The sequence below is a fragment of the Plectropomus leopardus genome, chromosome 9 (assembly GCF_008729295.1).
Source record: "Plectropomus leopardus isolate mb chromosome 9, YSFRI_Pleo_2.0, whole genome shotgun sequence".
In the NCBI taxonomy this organism is placed as follows: Eukaryota; Metazoa; Chordata; class Actinopteri; order Perciformes; family Serranidae; genus Plectropomus; species Plectropomus leopardus.
Window position 1 is genome coordinate 5,582,035 of NC_056471.1, and position 21,583 is coordinate 5,603,617.

The window sequence follows — 21,583 nt, forward strand, 5'->3', positions numbered from 1 at the left end:
TAGTTGTCCTAAAAAAAAGTCATAGTATAGTATGCCATAACATGTCATAGTATAGGATGTAAAAAAAATTGTCACAGTATAGCATGTTAAAATCAAAAGCTCATTGTATATCTTGATTTCCTTTTTTAAGCGTAGTATGTCAAAAAAGTTGAGTAAAATATTAATAGAAAAGCATGTCAAAAATATATAAATGCCAGTTTTATATGTGATTGAAAAGTATTATAGGTCATCAAAATATGAAAAGGTCCTAATATAATTTTCAGACAAAGTAAAAAATCATAATAAAGTATGTTGAAAAAATATTTTAAAAACTAGAATAATATAGTATGTCATAAAAATAAAGTCATGGTATAGCATGTCAAATACACTGAAAAAAAATGTCTTCGTATAGTTATAAAGTGCAGTTATATAGTATGTCATACAAATAAGAAAAATCATTATATTGTATGCCATTAAAGTAAGTCATAATATAGTATTTCATGAAATGAAAAAAGTCATAGCATATAGTAAGTCACATAAAAGCACAAAGAATGGTACACACAGACGGTACATGAAAACATATAACGGCTCTGGCTACAGCTATCGCCAGCACAGAGGCATAACCGTAGTATTCTCTTGTATGTTGCTGGCAGTGAGATGTGTCTCTAACACTGAGCTGATGTCCCCCCTACTAAAGGCAGACCAACAGGGTTTGAACACTAACCACCAGAGGGCGACATGAGGGCATATTAACAAAAATCATTTTGGACGAAGTAGACAGAGTCAGCATTTTGCTTACTGACACGACAGCTCGCCAAAAAACAAATGACAATAAAATAAACACACCAAGAGGCAAAGTCAAGGTCACATTAACTTTATTCCTCATTCATCCAGTGATATGTAGAACTTACACAACAAACAATAATTGGGGAGTATACACACCACTACCTGCAGTTTAAAATCATAACAGAGGGGGCCAAAGTTACCGAAACTCTTCTGGTGCTTTAAGCAAATCCAGTGTTTAACCCTGTTTGATCCGAACATCTGGACAAACTGTAGAAATGCATTATCTAGACCCATTCGTTCTGAGTAAAAGGCAGTTTAAATATTTAAATGAAGCCCAACTAGAATTTGAGGCAGAAAATGTAATATTTATCCTGACTTTCATCTTGTGACCTAAATCTCAGGAATATAGGGGCATCAGAGTGAACTGTGGCTACACAGGGTTAAATACCGGATTTTCTGTTTGCATGCAGATCAAGCCAAAAAGTACCAGTTTTCTTTTTTTTGTGCTTCTTTGCTGGCAATAACAAGCAGAGTGAAAATAACAGGCAGATCAAGGCTCTATTTGATGGCTCTTTCTATGCAAGGCTCTGGTCACAAATGAAGAGCGTGGCAGATAGCCACGGCTGACATACTGATACTGTCTTTTCAACTGAACGTGCAGAATCAACGATGCATGCCTGCACTGAAGGAGAAAAAAAGCTTTTCTCCTCTTGAATAAATTGTAAAAACACGTCTTATCTGCACTGCAGATGTGATAAAATGTAAACTTTTCAGAGTGAGTTAGTTCTGAGTGTACCTTTGAGTGCAGATGAGGTTTTGTGTTCAGTCGTAGATGCTGGGTATCAGAATGGCAGCCCGTTGCTCTTTGCCCAACTCACTGATATGATATACCTCTGGTTGCAGCCTTTTGCAGACCAGGAGAGGGGCGACTGCAAACCCCAACACTGATAACTAATAACTTCAGTTCAAATAAATAGCTTCATTCACATACGCTGTATATTAGAAACCAACTTTAAAAACACATATTAGACTGAATTTATACCACAGCAGAGAATCTGAGCAGTAACCAGCTGTGACATCTGAGATCACAATCTATTCCAGTACACGGAGCTTTACAGACACACACGTCATCAGAAGCAACAGCAGCTGTAGTTCAAGGACAACAACTTCAATTTGGAGGCTCAAACACAAAAACATTATAGCAACAAAGTGGAGGAAAGAAGAGCCGGAGACTGAATTAAAGTGCAGTGTTGGATGTTGGCAGTGTTGGATTGTGGGTACTGGAGTTAATTTTGTGTTTGCAATATTGTAGTGGGCTGCTAAGATAAAACTGACCGACTCTGCTGTGCCGTATCCAGGTCTATTAATACATCCGTGACCGAGACACCATTCTGAGAGCGGAGCAGACAGGCAGATGAAGACAGGCTTACAGGCATGGATCAAACATCAGCTCTGCAGCCTTAGACAACAAGCAGACAGAGAAAGGACAGGCACAGCGGTGACAAACGGCAGCAGATGGACAGTATGAGGTGTGATTATTTTAGCTTAGAAGGCACTTGACTATGGAAACATTTCTCTCCAAGAAGCAACCGACTGCTCCTTATGCTTAGGGTTGTTGTTTCCGTAACACGTAACCTCTAATGGATGAAAGGAGGGTTGCTTTGAGTGTATTTGCAAGATAAATCTAAAGTTTTTCCAATGAACTACCATATCATAGTGTAATTAAAACATTCTTCTGTAAATACACTTTAATCTTAAAAATGTGGCTGCTCTTTGAGAAATTTGAAATTAGATTGTAGAGTTTATCAGCCTTGTAAATGTTGGTTGTTTAAATAACTTGATCTGGATTAGCCTCAAATTTCAGTGTCCTGTTCTGCTGCGATGCTGTAAATCTGAACCAAAGCATGATTAGTAGCCAGGTCTGCCTTAAAATGACAGTAAATACAGACTGCGGTCCAGTTTTACACCTCTGAGTTGTGCTATCGTTATCTGAGGATCAGTGTGGCTCTACAGCTCTTCGCTCTCGTACAGGGGGGCCGTGTGCTGGGCGGGGCTCTCCACAGTCAGAGAAGGCATGTGGCTCAGAGAGGACAGAAGCGTCAAAGTCTTTGAGCCAGGGGGCGCCGTTTTCATGGCCGGGGCTGTGCGAGCTGATAGAAAGAGAGAGGAATTTGTTATTGATCAACAACAGATGCACTCAATTTGTATTATTTTGTTGCTTGACAAACAAAAACGTATTAAACCTGCAAAAACCTAATTTGGAACAGTTCTATTAGAGGAAGGCTAGTAAGTGTAATCAATGCTAACAATATTATTTACTCATTTATGATAATATTATTGTACTATAACCCTACCTCAAGTGCGAGTTAATTAATTGTCATTCCATTCATATCTGTAAGAACACATATAGTAAAGCGAAATAACGTTTCCCCGGACCAATGTGCAAAATAACACGTAAAAACAGACAGTTAAAAGACACTGCGCAGCAGTTGAAAGACACAAGTGCAATTAATAATAAAGTGCAACCAAGTGAGTGATTTAAACCTTTCTATAATTTTATAAATGTGAAATTTCAAAAACTTGGAAAAACTTACCTATATGTATTATAGTCTTTGCCACTGGAGCCAAATTGTCTGATAGCAGTTATTCAGTTTAAAAGCAATGCCTGCAGTTGTGATCCATGACGTTAGAGTTTTACATGCATAACTGATTAACTTCACGTGTAAATCTGAGGTTTTACCACAGACCTGTAATGCCTTGTTTATTTATTTTTATAACAGGAGTAACACCACTGGTGTCACCCACCGCAGCAACAGACTTTACTGCTGGACGACTGGCTAAACATTCCTGTCATGCCCGCTGTCTGAAAATAACTCTTCTGCCCTGTACACCAGAGAACAGGACAGCGCGTCATGGCTCGGTGCCAGGTATGGAATCAGCACACATTCGGAAAGACAATGGGTGCTCTCAATGTTTCACCTTCAGCTGTTAAACTCACAAAACGATTCACAAGTGATTTTACAGTTTCATTCATCTGAGAGCTGATGTGTTTGTATGTGTGCACACGCCCTCTCCAGCAACTCATTGTTCATAGTTAGAATGGATCAAACCATATCATGCAGAAAATCATGAAATATTAGTATGTCATACAAAAAATCATGAAGACGTCACAGTGTAATATGTCATGAAAAGATATAATTAAAACGTAATTGTAGAGTATAATGCTAACACAACATTTATACAACAGCATGTCTGAAAACTTCACAGTATAGAATTTCAAAAAATGTCATAGTATAGCAAGTCAAAAAAGTCACTGCATAATATGCCAAAAAAGTAATAGTCAAAAAAGAACTTACTGGAAAAAAGTCAGTATAGTATGTCGATAAAAAATTATAAAGTGTAGCATGTTGAAACAAAGTTGAAGTATGACATTTTAAAAAAAAGTCATAGTATAGCATGTCGATAAAAACGTCATAGTTCAGTATGTTAAAAGTCACAGTGTACTGTTTAAAAAAATTCATAGTATCGCAAGTCAAAAAAATGTCAAACTATAGCATGTTGAAAAAGTAAAACAATATCATGTTGAAAAAAAGTCATTGTATAGTATGTCAAAAAAGTATGGTATGTATGTGGAAAAAGTCATCACATGTTATGTCAAAAAAAGTCATAGTTTAGAATGTTGAAAAAAAATCATGGTCTATCATGTCAAACAAAGGTCAAAACATGTCAAAAAAAAGTCATGTAGCATGTTAGAAACTGCTATGACTTTTTTGACAGAAAAAGTATCTGGATTGGCCATGGCCTAAACAAGAGTTTGAACCTCAGTGCACTTTTGTGCCTTCGAAGTTCACCGTTGTGCTGGAAATGAATGTAAAATGATGCAAAATTCAAAAGCCTGCTATTAAAATAGTCTGAATCTACACATAATTGGGTGGGACAATTTGTTCTGAAGTGTACTGTGACTGCATCTCAGATTTTAACCATCACTGCCCCTCTCACACAGGTAATACTGACAAGCAGCCTTCTGCCAATAGCTGTGACAAGACTTCAACAGTCACCTTTTCTCCCTACAAATACTTGCAAAGATCAAACTGATCAATGTTGGAATTGTCCCTGATGCTAATTTACTGAGATGTGTATGTACACAGAAACCTGTTGTGGTTATAAGAGGAAACTCAGCAGTGATAACATACAAAACTGTATAATAATTTAACTGCAGTGATTTTAGAGCAAGAGTCTATGTTACCTCCAACTCACACACATGCACAATAAAATCCTCTGTAGCGTCAAGCCGCACAGAGCGGATTTTACTGTCAAAAAAAGACTCGATGCATAATCTCGGCAGAGCGGGGAGCTGCGTCTAGCACGCTGCTTAGACGCGCCAAGGCACGCCTGGTAGAATCATGAGCATCGTCTGAAACATCTGCAATCAGCTGCAAAGGCCGTGATGTAGCGTTGATGGGCCCGGTGGAATTTAGCCATCAGTCAAGTTTAAGATTTAAGATGAAACTCTTGCACACAGTTAAGCTCCCTGTAAAACCTCTGTCTGTTATAAGTTCCTGTTAAACGACGATATCTGAGTCCTGATAAAAAGATAAAGTGGTCGGGTTTGCTGATCAGGTACACAGTCTAGCTCATGTGTAACAAAGGGTCAGGTAGCTGTCTGTGTGGCCTTTGTCAGTCCTCTTACTCAGCTCGCTCTCCACAAAGCAGATGCTGTGTTATGTGATAGAGCAGAAACCTAATAGCTGTGTTGTATTTTCCTCCAGTGAGCTCTCTCATCATTGGATGCCCTCCACACTTATCGCTCTGACTCTGTGATTATGCAGTATTCTCTAGGAAAGCGGAACAGCTCAATGCCGCGTGCGTTCATCAAGTTTCTGCTCGATCATGTAACACAGCATTTGTTTGACGCGCAGAGCTGGATTCGCTGTAGCGTGGAGCACGCAACATTCTCCATCTGCTGTTTAATTTTACAGCCTGGGCTACTATGGCAACTCTCTCAGCTATCTCATACAAGAGATAGCTGAGATGGGCCCTTTAAAGTAAATTTGCATAGAGAGATGAACACACACAAGGTGGACTTACTGCCGACATCCAGCCTGGCGTTGCATGTGGACATTCCAGCTTCATTGATGGCAGAAAGAGTGTACCAACCAGCATCAGACTTCATCACTCTCTCTATCAACAAGCACTGCCGGCCTGAACCGTCCTGATACAGACTGTGGACAAACAAAAAAAGACACAAATGTTCATTTCAACACGAAGTTAGCACATGATAGTCAAAGCATCCTGATGCAGGCTGAGCATTTCAAAGAACAACTAAACACATAAATTATTTAGTCATTCATTATCTGTAACCTCTTATCCTGGTACAATATCAAATATTGATTTAACGTATTTAACACGTATGTCAATTTTGCTTTGTACGCCCAAGAGGATAAAGCAGGATAAACTTTGTATATGTGCAGTTTTTTTTAAATTAAAAATATAGTTGCAATTTTCCATCACAAACCACAACTACACAATAAATAAACCTCTTCATTCTCATGTTTTTATAACATTGACGCTCACTGTGCACATTGTTTTACCTGTGCAGAGTACTTTTTTTTAACACTGGCATGTCCCTAGAGATTATTTTTCATGGCAAACAGACCTACTTTTATGTTTGCCTGTGTTTACAAAAAAGTAAATATTTTTTAATGTGGCAAAACGCTATAAATAAATTACAGCAAAGAAAGTGACAAACTGTACAAATGCGGCACCATTGGCCCATCAGTAAATCAGCAATAGCTGAGTCATTTGGCCACATGGGGGCAGCAGAAACAAATTTTGAAGACAACACTGAACTATTATCTTCTTTTAAGTTGATTTGTGAAAACAATTGTTGTCTACACAAACACATATTGCTCTATTCGCTTTCTTTTAGCTATGCTTTTAGTGTCTGTGTCAATTCCTGAGGAAAAATATCTGACTCTTTAGCTGCTCAACTATGTTACATAAACTAGGTGCTAACTGTGTCTGTCTGTCATTTGGTGCTGGGCAGGTAGTGAAGAGCAGCTTTTTAAAGCAGCTTTTTTTTCCACTGACAACAGCTGCCAACTCTGGTTGAAAAAGGTGCTGATAATAGTGGCAATAGCGAATCAAACAGTGACATAGCAGGCCCTAAAACCAAAATAACCTGAAAGTCACTGTAAAGCTGTGGAGCTCAGGGGAACCCCAGGGGGCTGCTTTGGGTTCATTGCTATGAACATCATCTTTCTTTTGCTGATTTTTTGAATTTTTGCCTATTTTAGAATTTGACAGTGAACATTAACAGGCTACAAAAAAGTGAAAAGAGTGATGGGTGCGACATGCATTGATCTTATTAAGGAAATATTTAATCATCCTATTCTCAAGCAAATGTGAACAAAATCAACAGGAATGAGGCAGAAAACTAAATATGCATGTACCTTCAGTATTATCTACTGAGTTTCAGGTGCAGTAGTAGAGAGGAGTAGAGGAAGAATAAAGGTGAAATGTACTACTTCAACTGACCCACCTCATTCTGTTTGGGTCAATCCGCAGCATGTCTTTATCCTTCTTCCAGAAGAGCTGCGGAGGAGGTGAAGCGTCGACTTTGCACTCTAACCTGACAGTGTCGCCCTCTAAAGCTCTGGAGTTCGACATCTTCTGGGCAAAGGTGGGAGGACGGAGAGCCTCCTGGGCTGCAGAGAGGAGCACAGCACAAGTGATTAAACTATCCCCTACCCTGAACAAGATCCTTGCAATGTAGGACTGGTACACATAATAACATAATTGTTATTAAGGTGCACAGTGATGTTAATTCTATTAAAGAGACAGCATTTCCAGCCAAAATGACATTTTTACCTAATACATCGAGCTTCATGGTGAATCTGCTCTCCCCTGCTCGGTTCCTAGCCACACACTCATAAACGCCGGCATGGTGCACAGTGACGATCTCTATGATGAATGAGTGCATCCCTTTCTCACACACCAGCATCTTATGGTAGTCATCTGGACGAATGGCTTTACCGTCCAGGTACCAGCAGACATCTGGAGTAGGCAGTCCTCCGACCTGGATTGTTAACAGAGAGAAGTTTCCACGTTAATTACCTTTGTATGACTGCACAATTATTTGCACTGATATTTATATTAGTTGTAAAAGGGAGCCTTTGAACTGAGATTAATATGGACTTGAGTATATTTGTGAAAAGGTTCTCAATACCTTTTTACATACCCAGATCCCCTACAGCAGTCACTAGGTGGGTTTCCATTACAGATTTGCACAAAACTTAAGTGATATTTTCCAAATTTCAATAAAACACAATTGCAAGATGACTGTGTTTCCACTTCGTGGTGCTATGCGACTCTTCTCTCGCGATAACATTCCAAGAAGCGTCGCAATGGATGTTCAAAACATTAGCAGGTTTCTATTGCAGCCACTCAATACAGCCAATTTAATATCGCCGTAATTTCTTTGTCCCTACATAACAGTACATAAGTACATAAGAGTTAAGATCTCGATCTCTTCCTCCGTACACATATATCGAGTCATGTTTTGTAGAACGTCATGTGACTTTGTTGTACTTTTTCTTCTTCTTTCAGTTAAATGGTGGTTGGCATCCATAAAGTCGCATTACCGCCACCCAATGTTACACATCATATGAGCTGTAAAAGCGATGAAAGTGTTTCCACTGCAGTGTTGCGAAATATGGCTTTTAACTTCATAAATGGGAGTTTTTCGAAATTGACCTATTTCCATTAGGCGTATTTTGTATTCGCAATTTTAATTTGTGAAATTTGAAGGTTAATGGAAACCTGCCAACTTTCAGCAGGCTTGATTAGGCCACTTGTACCTTGTTAGTCAGAGTGAAGTCATCAATTAGGTGTCTGATCTCAACAGTTACAAATGAAATGTCTTTCAAAACAGGTTTTTCATAAACTAGGTTTGTGTGTTTGTGTTTGTTTTTTGTCTCAACCTGGTTTATTGGTGGTAGGGATGAAAACATGAAGCCTTTGATAGTAATGCATGCATGTGTGTGTGAATGAGTGATTCACCTTGAAGTCAATCCTACAGAAGCGTCCCTCCTCTACAGTGAGGTCTGAAGGGATCTGCAGAAAGCGAGGAGCGTAACATTTCTCCTGGATAGCTGAGCCCTCATTTCCCCTATCTGTCCCTGAGTGGCGCCTCCCCCTGCAGGGAGAGAGGGATTATTTATTCAGAACTTTACCCTAACTCACTTTCAATTACTTCATTTTACAATCCAATGACAACACACACACAAGTTTCCTGCTCTGTCTCCGTCCTCAGACAGCGTGGCTGCTGTCAGCAATGATGTGATCCTACTTCCATGGAAATAGGATAGATAAAAACTGTTAGCCGTGGTCATTTGACATTTTGGCCTACTGCTGCCTTTTACATAATCAATGGTATTGATGTCTTTGCACGGTGAATACATGTATTTAATATTGGCATCCTCAGGGGTGACATGTTACAAAATGAGAACTCGGATTACTTTTTTATTGTAAAAAGTAGCTGCATTTGTTTTGCTATTAATCAGTTATTTAGTTACACTGTAAAATAAGCAATCCATTACTTTAATTAAATTTTGTTGCTATTAATTGTATAATTGTTGAAACATAATGAAATGTAGGTAAATGGGAATGTCAGTTCTAGTCTCATTCTATTTCTATGGCCATTTTTCCCTCCTGACAAACAGTTGGAGTTATGTGACATGAGAAATATTCATGGCATAACACAATGTGGAGATGACGTAAACACAGGCTATAAGTAGAGATGAAACTAAAATGACCACCTTGTAGTTGTATGCCTGTCACTTACAGTTTACATCCATGTCTGTGAAAACATGAATGCTTCACACATGCTTCAAGGTGGACACTCGAGATTGGTGTCACCAATTGAGTATCTGGCTAAATGTCTCCCCTTCTGCTCCTGAGTTCTGACACTGAATAGTGGCCTGTTTTGCAGAACATTATGATGTCACAGTGAAGCTGGCCTTTGACCTTTTGGATATGAAATGTCATCACTTCATTGTTATATCCTATGAGACATTTGAGTGACATTTTGTCATAATTAGTGGTAGAATTCTTGAGTTATGGCCAAAAACATGTTTTGTGAGGTCACAGTGACCTTTGACCTTCAACCACCAAAATCTAACCAACTCATCATTGGGTCCAAGTGGATGTTTGTGCCAAATTTGAAGGAATCCCCTCATGGAGACATTGCTTTCACGAGAATGAGATGGATGCACATACATACGGATGGACAGATATCCCGAAAACATAATGCCTCCTGCCTCTGCATTTGCTGGCATGGAGGCATAAAAGTACTTTGCTGTAAATGTTTGATTCTTATGTATAAAATCCTCCTATTTCTACTGCAAAGACTGATTATGATGAAGAACTGCATGGAGTGAGTGTATACTGCCACTCTAGATGAGAATCTCAAAAGAAAAAAAATCACCAATACAATTCTGGAATTCTGAGTTAATAATATTGATATATAAATCATTTTTATTTACCATAGTCCACCTGTGTGTCTTCCTTCTGGTGACTCTGGCTGTAACAGAAAACAGACCAATATAAGCAGAGGTAATCACAGGTTTTAACTTTGAAAATGAACCGTACTGGTCAACAGCTTGACAAAAAGCCAGGAGGGTAACTCTGTGTGTGTGTGTGTGTGTGTGTGTGTGTGTGTGTGTGTGTGTGTGTGTGTGTGTGTGTGTGTGTGTGTGTGTGTGTGTGTGTGTGTGGATTCTGACACAATAGTCCTGTTGTTACCAGAGAATGAAAGGGGCTCGTTCTCAGAAAGCAGGCAAGAAATAGCCGCTGACAAATGTGTGTCTGTGTGTGTGTATATGCATGTGTTGTGTGTGAAAGTGAAGAGAGGCAGAGGGAGAGAGAGAAAGAGAAAGAGAGAGAGAGAGAATAGATGGTGCAAAGCCCTGTGAGCGACAGAAGCTTTTTGACAGAACAATCCTGTGCGTGCACAAACACCACACACACACGCGCACACACACACACACACACAGTGAAAATTGGTCAAAATGACAGCATGAGACAGCTCACTGGGGCTGCTGATTATACTGCCAGGCTTTTTCAACTTTGGGCTCGGAGGCCCTTAGAGGGAAACTGGCTCCCTGTGCAGCCATTCAAACCCAAATGACTGTAATAATGTGTGGTCTTTACTTAATAGCAAAATGAAAGCTAATGGGCTTTGGACCAGAGCCAACATAAATGTGTGTGCAGCACAGTCAGCGCTGCAACACACATCAGTATAATCAGGAACACGCTGTTAGAAATGATGAGATTAAGCGATTTTTTATGGATTAAGATGTCCACTCACTGAGTAAAAGTTTGTTATCGTACCTGGTCGAGTTGTGAGTCTGAAAGACCGTCTTGGTCAAACATGTAGTTGGCGTTGTCTGGACCCAGCAGCCTACGAGCCATACGCTCCTCATAGGACAGTTTCTGTTCGAAAATGAAGCTTTATACTGTTAACTGTAATTTTTCACGCTGACAGATAGCGTGTTGTGACTTGTTTTGGTAAACTTCTGTAGTTGTGCATTGTTTTTCAAAAAGGCACACATTGTGTTAAGTGTGAATAGGCTGGAGTTTGCGTGTTGGTTGGGGGAATGTTTTTTGACAAATAAAATGTAGGATTTTTGAACTTCCAACACCGTTTGCATGACACACAAACATGCACACACAAACATACAAACCTGGTTGCTTCTCCTCCGGGCCTCCTTTGAGCGCAGCTTCTTTTCCAGATCCTGAATGAGGGCGTCTTTGGAGCCCTGAATGTCTTCATCTGTGGAGCGAGCAGAAGAAGGCCGAGGAGTAACAGACTTCTTCAGGATGGGTTTGGGAAGGCTGGTGATAGGGAGAGAGAAGAGGGAGGAGCAGAGGTTAAACAGAGAACAACAAGAGAGAAAAGACCATGAAGAGAAGACTAGCTGAATGCTGCAACAAGCTTTATCTAAAACTTCAGGAAATAAACGTTTGTCATTAGCTGACTCGTGGAAAAGTGCTATGACCTATATACAGTACAGGTTGTTGTGTGAGAAATTTTCCCTTGTCTGTAAACATGTGACTCACATGCTTGGTCCTCCCTTGTAGCTGGCGGGCAGAGAGACCACAGCAGGCGGCACTCTGTTCTGACCATTGGGAGTGTTTGGCTGTGGGAGAGAGGAGGAGGAGGAGGAAGGAGAGAGAGGGGAGTGAGGGAGGGAAGGGGACACAGGCAGAGGCTGCTGAGGGAGGGATGAAGGAGAAGAGGAGGTCCTGATGGGGAGGAGAGGGCTGGAGGGGGCAAGTGGGGAGCGGGCGGGGGAGGGAGAGATGGAGGGCTGGAGACGGTTGGAGTTGGGAGACAGCTTGGAGGAAGAAAAAGGGGAGAAGGCGGACTGGGAGGGCAGCACGGAGCAGAGGTAGGCAGCAGGTGCTGACATGGTGTCCTGATTGGCTGGCAGGGTGGCGCTACCAAGGCCGGTGGCACTGGGGATGCTGGGGGTAAGGGTGATGGTGGAACGCATGGTGGTGCGGGGGAGAGAGGATGAGGAGGCAGGGGAAGAGGAGGAAGAGGCGGTGGTGGCAGAGGGACTAAGCAAGGGGGCAGCGGAGGAGAGAGGAGGTGCAGAAGAGGAAGCCGGGGTGGAGATCGGAGAGCTGAGACTTGATGAGGAGGGAGAGGACTTGGCTGTGCCGTTGGCCTGGGTCTGGATCTGGATCTGACTCTGGATCTGTGGCTGCGGGGCAGACTGGGTTTGGTTCTGATTGAGGCTTAGTGTTTGAAACTGAGACTGGGTCTGTGACAAGGACCTGGACATGGACTGAGTTTGAGAGAAGGACTGGCTTTGTGCAGACCTCATTTTAGCTTGACTCTGTGTCTCCATAACATTGGGACTATTTTGGAAGCTACTGAGGTTCTGTTGGGAGTTATTCTGGTTCTCCTGGGCCTCTTTCAGAACACTTTCATAGCTGGGTGCCTGGAAGGCCGGCTGTGATTGGATGAAATGCCTCGGTCGCTCATAGTTAAAGGCACTGGGAGGGAAGACGCTGGGAGTGAAGGTGGGCAGGTCTGATAAGTTCATGTTGTTGCCTCCTGACTGGGAGGACTGGAAGAGAAAAGACAAACACATATACAAAAACTGAATAAAGGTGGAAATTGTAACATTTCTTCGAGTCTAGTGTAAAACATTCTAAACACCTCTTTTTCATATTTATATTCGCTGGGTTAATTAACATGCTTCTTGAATACCAAATGTTAAGAATATTCAAGGTGGAGTGAAAAATGCTGGGAGGTTTTTGTTCTTGACAAATACTGTCTGATATATTTTCCTGCTCTTCAAAACGCAAACATAAGACAGGCTCTTTAGGATATTCACATGAAAAATTTATCAGCTACACACCCTAAATAAACATCTATGTATAAGCAGGAAGGAAAAAAAATAGGCATACTGTATATTGCAGACTAACTTGGCAGCATACAGTATGGATGCATTTACTCAATTATGATCTAGTGTTTCTCTCTTTAGTCTGTGTAAATAATAATTTCTCATTTAACCTTTTAAACTTGACATAATAGAAAAAAGCTTCTAAAAGGTCATAAAACATGTAAGAAATGTTCTTACAGTGAAACTGAGCTTGCTTGGGGTGAACAGCTTGGGTGTTTGGGTTTTCTCCTGCACTTGGGCTGGTGGTGGTAGTGAGGGTGGAGGGGGAGGGCTGGGCGTACAGGAAAGGACAGTGACCTCTGGTGACCTTTGGTCCTCTGAGCTCAGGGCACTTCCCTCCTTGCTGCCACCGTAGGGGTCCTCAGAGGAGTGGTTGGCCGGCTGCGGCTCTGGAAGACTGACAGACAAAATACAGCATGCATGTAAAGATCTGAACATATTTATGAAAACCACAGGTTCTGGGACTGGAGGCAAGCACAGTATCAGGGGAGTTGACGGGTGAGATTAGGGTTGGGAAAGGTCAATTTGTGTGTGTGTGTGTGTGTGTGTGTGTGTGTGTGTGTGTGTGTATATGTGGTTGCAGTGGTTGTCATGTTGGCATCACACTCATCTGATGCTGATTCTGAAGCAGCTGATGCTGGTAGTCATCTCACCATAATTTTTCAGCAGAAAACTTTGTGACTCAACCTTTATTACTATGAAGGGCTGAGATTTTCACTATCAAGACCATTATGTCAACTGCTGCACAACATTAAACATCATCTTAAACTACAGAATATATGCTCCAGTAATGCTGCAACGGTACTACTGGGACTGTCTAATGAGAGTACCAGATATCAATGGTTCTACTCCCATTTCAGCCCACTCAGTAGTTTTCTTCCTGGCTGGTCTTCTACTTTTATTCTAGGAAAGAATGTTGTTCCCATGACTACCACGTAGTCTGGGCTACGCAGGAGCATAATGACAATAGCAGTCTCTCTGATCGCTCTCTCTCAACACACTCATTTACTTACACACACTTGCTCAGCGTTTTTTCTGCAGTTCTCCTGGTCCCCTGAGGGCACAAGACAGTTTTGGCCAGCAATCATTAGCTAAGTCTAAAAAATACACTGATGAATGGTCATGTTTTGTACACTGTGTATTTCTAAATCCTGATTATGAGTGGACGGATACAAGTTAAACCAAGTAGTCCAGACAATAAGAATCCTGATTCTGTACCTTGCAATAATGAGCAAAATTTTGAGTTTGAGTGTCCAAAGTCACTTTTTTGGAAGTTTCATGAACTAAAAGAAAAATGGAAACATAAAAGTTCCTTGGTTTGGGCTGTAACTGTTGTGTATTTGTACCGAACTGTCACGGTTCAAAGGTCACAGTCCGGTGCAGGCAGCCACACGCAATATAAATACATGGTGTGTAGATCGATACACGTAATGCAGAACCTACGCTTACAAGTGCAAATTCCGCCTTTCAGCTTTAGGGCAGTTTCAACATGAGGTTAGTAAAAGAGAGCCAGTTAAATTATGATGAGCCTAAATACAACACTGGTGCCAGAAGAAGGGCCTGCAGGTTCTTGGTCAGCCACAAAAGCACTGTAGGGATTTACGTATAAGACGAGGACATTGTGTCGGTGTTGCTCCACTGTTCTGGGATGAGAGTGGACACATCCAACATGCTAATGCACATAATAACATCATGCAGATGTGCCAGTCACCGGGTTGAGGAAAAAGCCACCTATATTTTGTATTTTCAATGTAATAGCATAAGATATGCCTCAGATAACCTGTTGTGACCTAATGCATTTTGGCAAAGTGTTCAGTTTTCATACAGAAGTGTATGAAATGTTCCTTACTTTGCTAAGGTAAATAATTTACCTAAGCAGTCAGCGGGAAAAATGTTACTTCAGTCCTCTGCAGGAGAACTGTCTGTCTTTGACACTTGCACTACTGGTCTGATATAGATAAATTTAAAAATATATCCATATGCATTTGGTTGTTTTTTGTTACGCTGTGTTGAAGTCACACCTGACTATGACTTCTAATCCAGGGTATGAAACGAGTGATGACTTCTGTGTATTGATACACACCTATTCTTGGAGGATGCTTTCTATAATCTGACTTGTACTTTTTGTGATAGAGAGTTGATGTTGGCTAGAGTGACCAGACATTCTGAAAAATTTGGAATAGTCCCAATTTACGCACAGCTGTACCAGATCTAAAAATCGTGTACTGTCGGACCGTTGAGGCAATAATAATGGATATAAAGCACACCCTAAAACAAAAGCTGTCTGCATGCTGCAAGACTGGACTGGACTTGAGATTTGAAGGTAAAAATGCTGAGGAGACCTGACTTTGTGACATCGTATTTTGAATTAAAAACAGAGATACATGCAGCACACTACAACAATCTGCTTCTGTCACCACAACAGAGAAGACTCTGAATTCAAGTAAGATATTTTATCATTATATTAACAATTAGTTTAAATTAATTAGTAGATCAATTTTATGATTCCTTAAACCATTCTGATTACATCACTTATATAGGCTTTAATTTGTGCTTTTAATTATTAAAAATACTGTCCTGTTCATTTTTCTAGAATAGACCTCTGCAAGGGTATTATTTATGTTTTTTACCTTGTCTTTTGCACTTGTAACGCTGTTAATAATAACAGATAATAACAAGTTTAGACCAGGCAACGACATTTGGTTGGAAAATTGTCAGAAAAATATCTTTTAAAAAATGCATTTGTGCTCCTATGGCTTAAAGACAATCTTAGCTGATGAATATTTGTTTATATTGACCGTATTATACCTGTGCATAATTGTTCATGCATCTTGTGAACACAGCCAGGAGGACACTGAGCTTCATCTCCTAACATTTATGAAACGGATTATTAACACACAGTTATATAACTTAATCATTGGGCTTAGTTTTCCTCATGCCGACAGCTGACTTCATGTGAAAGAAATTCAGTGTTGAGTTTAGACTTTCACATGTTTAACTGTTGATGACACTGATGTGCTGGGGGCCATGCGCACTGTGGTCACGTGACCATAGCATGTGTTTTACTTTCTTTAAATGATACTTTGTGAGAGTAATCATGTGCGTGTGTTTGTGATTTAATACCCTGATGGTATACAGTATGCATGTGTGTGCGCGCACACATTTGTATGTGTATTTGTGTTTGTGTGATTAGGTAGGCAAAGCTATATTGGTCTTGGAATTCGGACATCAGCTGGCAGGTGCAGACGCTCTACTGGTGACCCAACCCCTTCAAAACACACACACATACACACACACACACTGTGCATGGCATTGTGGGTAGGAAAATGCGAAGATGACCCAAGTCCTCTGTATGACCGGCGACAACAGAGAAATGACAATATGAACGCTGAAGAGGTTGATAAGATAGAACAGATTTACATAATTTGGTAAACTTTCTGGAAAATAAAATTCTCTCCTGGATTCTCAAATACATCAACACTGTACTGAGATGCAATATTTATATTGGGTGGTAAGGGATAAAATAAATAATTCTCAATGAAAAAGATGTTGTGAATGAGCATCATTTTTCTGCATTAATTAAATGTTTCCATCTAACGTTGATTGAATGAAGCATCTCTATCAACCGAACAAGGTTATATAAACCAACTGTAGTAATTAACCTTCAACTCAGCCTAAGGGCTCATTTACACTGCATTTTCATGCAAAAATAGATAAATCTGTTTCAACCTTTGTGAATGTCACTGCCCTCATACTCTCATGCATCCTTTGTGATAGCACAGATACAGAAAATAGATGGCACAAGAGGGCAGAGTCGAAAGTTTCACCTGACAACAAACAAGGCAACGGTGAAGGAAGCTTAAATTATGCTACACTGCCCCCATGATTTCCAGTGGCACTGCTCAGTTTCATCCCTAAGCTTTATACAAACGTGCACAACTACAGACAAAATGAACGCAGCGTATGGACAGAAGGCTTTGTCTGTCTACATATCTAACGTTAAGCATAAATGAGCCCCGAGTGAGAGTGATGTCACAAAACTGTTATTTCTAACTGCCATTTTCAATATTATGAGGAAAATTGACATACAATTGTTTTGTTTTGGGTTTTCTTTCTCTTAAATGATAAATATCAGAAGACTATGACATGACAACTTTTTTTCTTGGTTAGTAGTAGAGAACAGCACAAACACTGTAGTAAACATTAGGCTAATGATTACAAAAACAGAGCTCAGCTGGTATTGGTGTATTGTTACTGCAGAAAATGTTACTGTGCATTGAAAATGTGTCAAACATTCAGATCAGATATGTATTGATACAAATGTATAGTTTTGCTAAGGACCAAATAAACTGTCCAATCATAGCTCTTCCTTTACATATTTGACCATTCTATCTTTTAATAGAGTTTGTCTAGTAAAAACATTTTGGTGTTCAATAGATGAATAATTTCAAACATTTCACATTAAAATGTTATTAGTTAGTCAGAGTTAATTCCAAAACATAAAACATTACACAGTCACTCTTAGATATGCTATGATGCAGAAGATCTCAAAGCAAAAGGACAATTTGTTTTTAAAGCTGAAAGTAATCTTTATCCAACCATTATAACTTCAAGTTCTCATCATTTATCAGAGCATTATTTTACTAGAAAAAAGTCAAAATCAACAGTAGCTCCAGACACCATATATAATTTCTTTTCCTAATCAAATAAATCAATGCAACAATTACATAAACCTCTGGTTGGCCAGAGAACCTCAACATGACCTTAAAAGCCAGACTGCTGCCAAAAGCTTATGAACAACTGTTGTTGTGTGAAGCACTGCGGAGGGGTGGGGGTGGGGGGTTTTGAAGGACACGGACGCCATGTCTGCACTTCACATTACAGATGAGATCATAGCCCTGGACTCTGATATAGAGTGGACACATTACACTCCAGCCAAACATATTTCACACCATGAAATACACACTGGGTATGAATATGAATCAAAAGATCAAGTCAAAGTTACCAAACTGAATCAAACATCAATGAAACAAAATCTCAAAAGCTAAAACACTACTTTATACATCACTAAATTACATCTGCTCTGTGGTCGGCTTCTTCACTGCGGTATTTTTCATCTGCAGCGATATTACTGAACTTTATGTGGCATATCTATATCCGGTATTTCTTAAAAGTTGAGAATATATTTGTGGTGCAATATTAAAAACTGCAAAAAACAATTGTATTTACAAGCTAGTGTCTGAAGGACGAGACTAATTTCCACACTTTGAGTGCACATCAATGCACCATCCCAACAGACATGTTAATCAGTCACTTCAGTCCTCGCAGTGTTTTTAGTATTTCCTCAAGCCTACTAAAGAAAGTAAATAAAATCATGAGTAGGGCACCCATGGAACCATAAAATAAAATCAATAAATGAGACACACTACTAGTAACTGCCTCACATTTGATAAAATAAATCACAGTGCCGTATGTTCACCAATATGAGCTTCAGTATGACTGCAGGTGAAGGGTTAAGTCTGAAGGACACACAGCCCATATCACCACTCAACAGATGAGCTCATAGCATATTCTAAGGTACCACTTGGCTAAAGTATGGGCTGTCTGGCAGACAGCAAACACAACTCAATAGCACAATGAAGACCAACATTTAAGGTGCTTCCCTAAGTGGATCCCTGAGGCAGCTCCAGATGATTTCCAGGAAAGTGACAGTTATTATCGAATTTCAGTTCACTAAAGTAGATATGTAGCCTATGTGGAGATTTCTACAACTCCAACATCATCTGCAATTACTGTGTTTTGGGGTTGTTCAGCTACACTTTAAAAGACAAGTGTTGAGAGGATTATACACCACATTTGCAGAGGAGACCTCTAGCCAGCAGTGATTTTTATTGAGAATGACGTCGATGGATAGCTTAATTGAAATTACCTGACGGCTATCTCCCCTTACCCTGTTTGAAAGAGCTCTAAGCCAGATGACACAAAGCCCCCAAAATAGACTAAAGTCCACTTTCCAAGTGCTCCCAACATAGTTTGACCTTTTCAGGAGGACACAGCGCACACACAGGACGTTTCCATGAAATAAACAAGGAAGGAAAATTAGCTTGTTTAAAGATTAACGCAGATGCAGAGATACATTAACGTAGAATTAAGATGTTTAAACGGCGACGCCACGGTTGAAAAGCAGCTGCCAACTGTTTAAAGACGAAGAGGACGTTTTCTTACCTCGTTAAAGTTTCTGCACTACCGTCCCTAAACTTCACCAACGTGAATTTACCGTCTGAATGAAACTGGACTTTCCCTGTGTGAGGGGGGATCCACACTCAGCAGCGGGAGGCTGGACTGCAACAGGTGACACCGCGCGCTCACGGGAGGGGGGACAGACGGGTCGCGCGGGTGCAGCTGATTGGTTCAGTTTCCCAAACGCTCAGCATCGTCATCACTGCATCCATTCAACCTCGCTTAATATAGAACCATTTTTACCACTTGTATTCCACATTTATACTTGAATCTTTCAGATATATTGATAAATACCGGGGAGGGTTTTTTTTTGTGGTGACACCTTATGTTTTGCATATGTTCAGTTTGAGAATTGTAAATAAATAAATAAATGAATAGTCTAATATACGTATAGAGCATCCCATCTGACTGAAAGGATGCCCTTTTTAAAAATGTTATTTTCTGTTTATTCATGTTCTTTTTAAAATTAGTTAGTGTTTTACAGCCTCTCTCAAAAGCTGTGTTCTTTGTTATTATGTCATCATCATTCCTATTAGGTAAGTCGTTTGAAGACCGAAAGGAAGAAAGAAAGAAAGAAAGAAAGAAAGAAAGAAAGAAAGAAAAAGAAAGAAAGAAAAAGGGATCTAGGTGTTGCTGCTTGATTTTTAGAGTTTTAGATAATTTTAGAATATACAACAGCGACCTCATGTGGAGCCATGGAAGAACTACAACAATGTAAATGACCTTTTTTAAGCATTTGCTGCTCTTAAACAACTTAATTTGAAGAAATGTGCTCAATTTTAACAATAAAAAATACATTTTTGTGACTGACAACTACTTGCAGGAAGAATAACAGTGCAAGTTGATTTAAGTTCTACATAAACTGTGTTGCAAGAAGCTAAAATTATAAGGTCAAGGGTCAAAGAGGATTCCTGCCTGTGCAAGAGTGCAAGAAAAATAAGGATTGTGACTGTTACTCCAAAATAAAACCATTTCATGGAATGAACAGGGTACAGTTCTACATCCTGCTCCAACCTCTGGACATACAATAACACCTGGATCTAGAGTCTAAATCCACACTATAAGCTCGGAGGCTCTGAGACACTGTAAAGGTCACTGTAAATAAAATGAGAGACACCTAAACCAAAGAAAGTGACTGACTAATGCTGGTGTGTGTTTGGTGTGTGTGTGTACCATCCACTCACTCTGCAGTAGGGACGTTATCCTCCACAGAGCTGTCCGGCCACTCAGGCGGGGGGAGGGTCATGGATTCAGGCAGCTCAGATGGAAAGTCTTCGCTGCTCTCTCTGAAGGAGGAAGTCTCCTGTTGGAACGCCGCCTCCTTTTGCTGTTGGACAGAAACCGCTTCCTGCTGACAAACAGCCTCCACCTCCAGCTGCTCCTCCAGGTCTGTAAGAGATGAGTAACTCTAAATTCAAGACTGATGGTTTATACTGTATCACTGAATTCAACAGGTGACCTTTTATTAGATACATTTTGGTGCTGTATAAATGGACTGTCTGACCATTGTAAACTTCCAGCATTGCTGAGCAGGAGACTGTGCCGAAGGGGTTGTGGGCCACACATTTAAACAGGCCGGAGTCTTCTGGAAAGGCCTCTGTGATCACCAATGTACACAGCTCCTCTGAGAGGGTGACAGAACAACGTTAATGCAGTTTTTCATGAAATCAAAAGTGACATTTATACACATGATTAAAGCTGCACTGTGTAAAGACCAAATAAAGTACTCTTACTGAGTATAGAGGTGACTAATCAAAATACAAATTCTCGAGAAAGCACTGAATGAACAAGAGCATGTTACATTTATTACTTAATACGTCTAATTAACAACATATTACATGATTGCACCATTTAAGTTCAAAACAATTACAAGTACACCCTGCTGACAGCAGTTCTGAGCACTACATTTGAAATATAATGTGAAATATAAAACCATATGTCAGTCCAATAGCTTTAACCTCTGTGGCTTGTGACCCCTTATAGTGAAGCTAATCCCTCATCACAGGCGTGGCCTTACCCTGGACATCCAACCAAAAGAGTCATTTTCATGGAGGATTTGTTCCATTATGAATGCCATCAGGGGACCAAAGAAGTGAAAC

At 40.2% G+C, this 21,583-nt stretch overlaps 1 protein-coding gene across 3 annotated transcripts in view; it reads right to left on the reverse strand.

Annotated features, from left to right (window-relative positions):
* Positions 1-837: 837 nt before the first annotated feature.
* Positions 838-21,583, reverse strand: part of myot (myotilin) — a 33,100-nt gene continuing 12,354 nt past the window's right edge. For 2 of the 3 annotated variants that reach the window (XM_042493755.1, XM_042493756.1), the window contains exons 7-18: positions 20,989-21,108; positions 20,669-20,873; positions 13,422-13,641; positions 11,887-12,905; positions 11,511-11,661; positions 11,158-11,259; positions 10,311-10,348; positions 8,827-8,962; positions 7,636-7,843; positions 7,307-7,472; positions 5,854-5,987; positions 838-2,915 (exon numbers count right to left, since the gene is read on the reverse strand). In XM_042493755.1, the coding sequence (XP_042349689.1) occupies positions 2,773-2,915; positions 5,854-5,987; positions 7,307-7,472; positions 7,636-7,843; positions 8,827-8,962; positions 10,311-10,348; positions 11,158-11,259; positions 11,511-11,661; positions 11,887-12,905; positions 13,422-13,641; positions 20,669-20,873; positions 20,989-21,108 (2,642 nt within the window). In that variant the 3' untranslated portion in view covers positions 838-2,772. The remainder of the gene's footprint in view (positions 2,916-5,853; positions 5,988-7,306; positions 7,473-7,635; positions 7,844-8,826; positions 8,963-10,310; positions 10,349-11,157; positions 11,260-11,510; positions 11,662-11,886; positions 12,906-13,421; positions 13,642-20,668; positions 20,874-20,988; positions 21,109-21,583) is intronic. The other variant, XM_042493757.1, reaches the window with a different exon arrangement.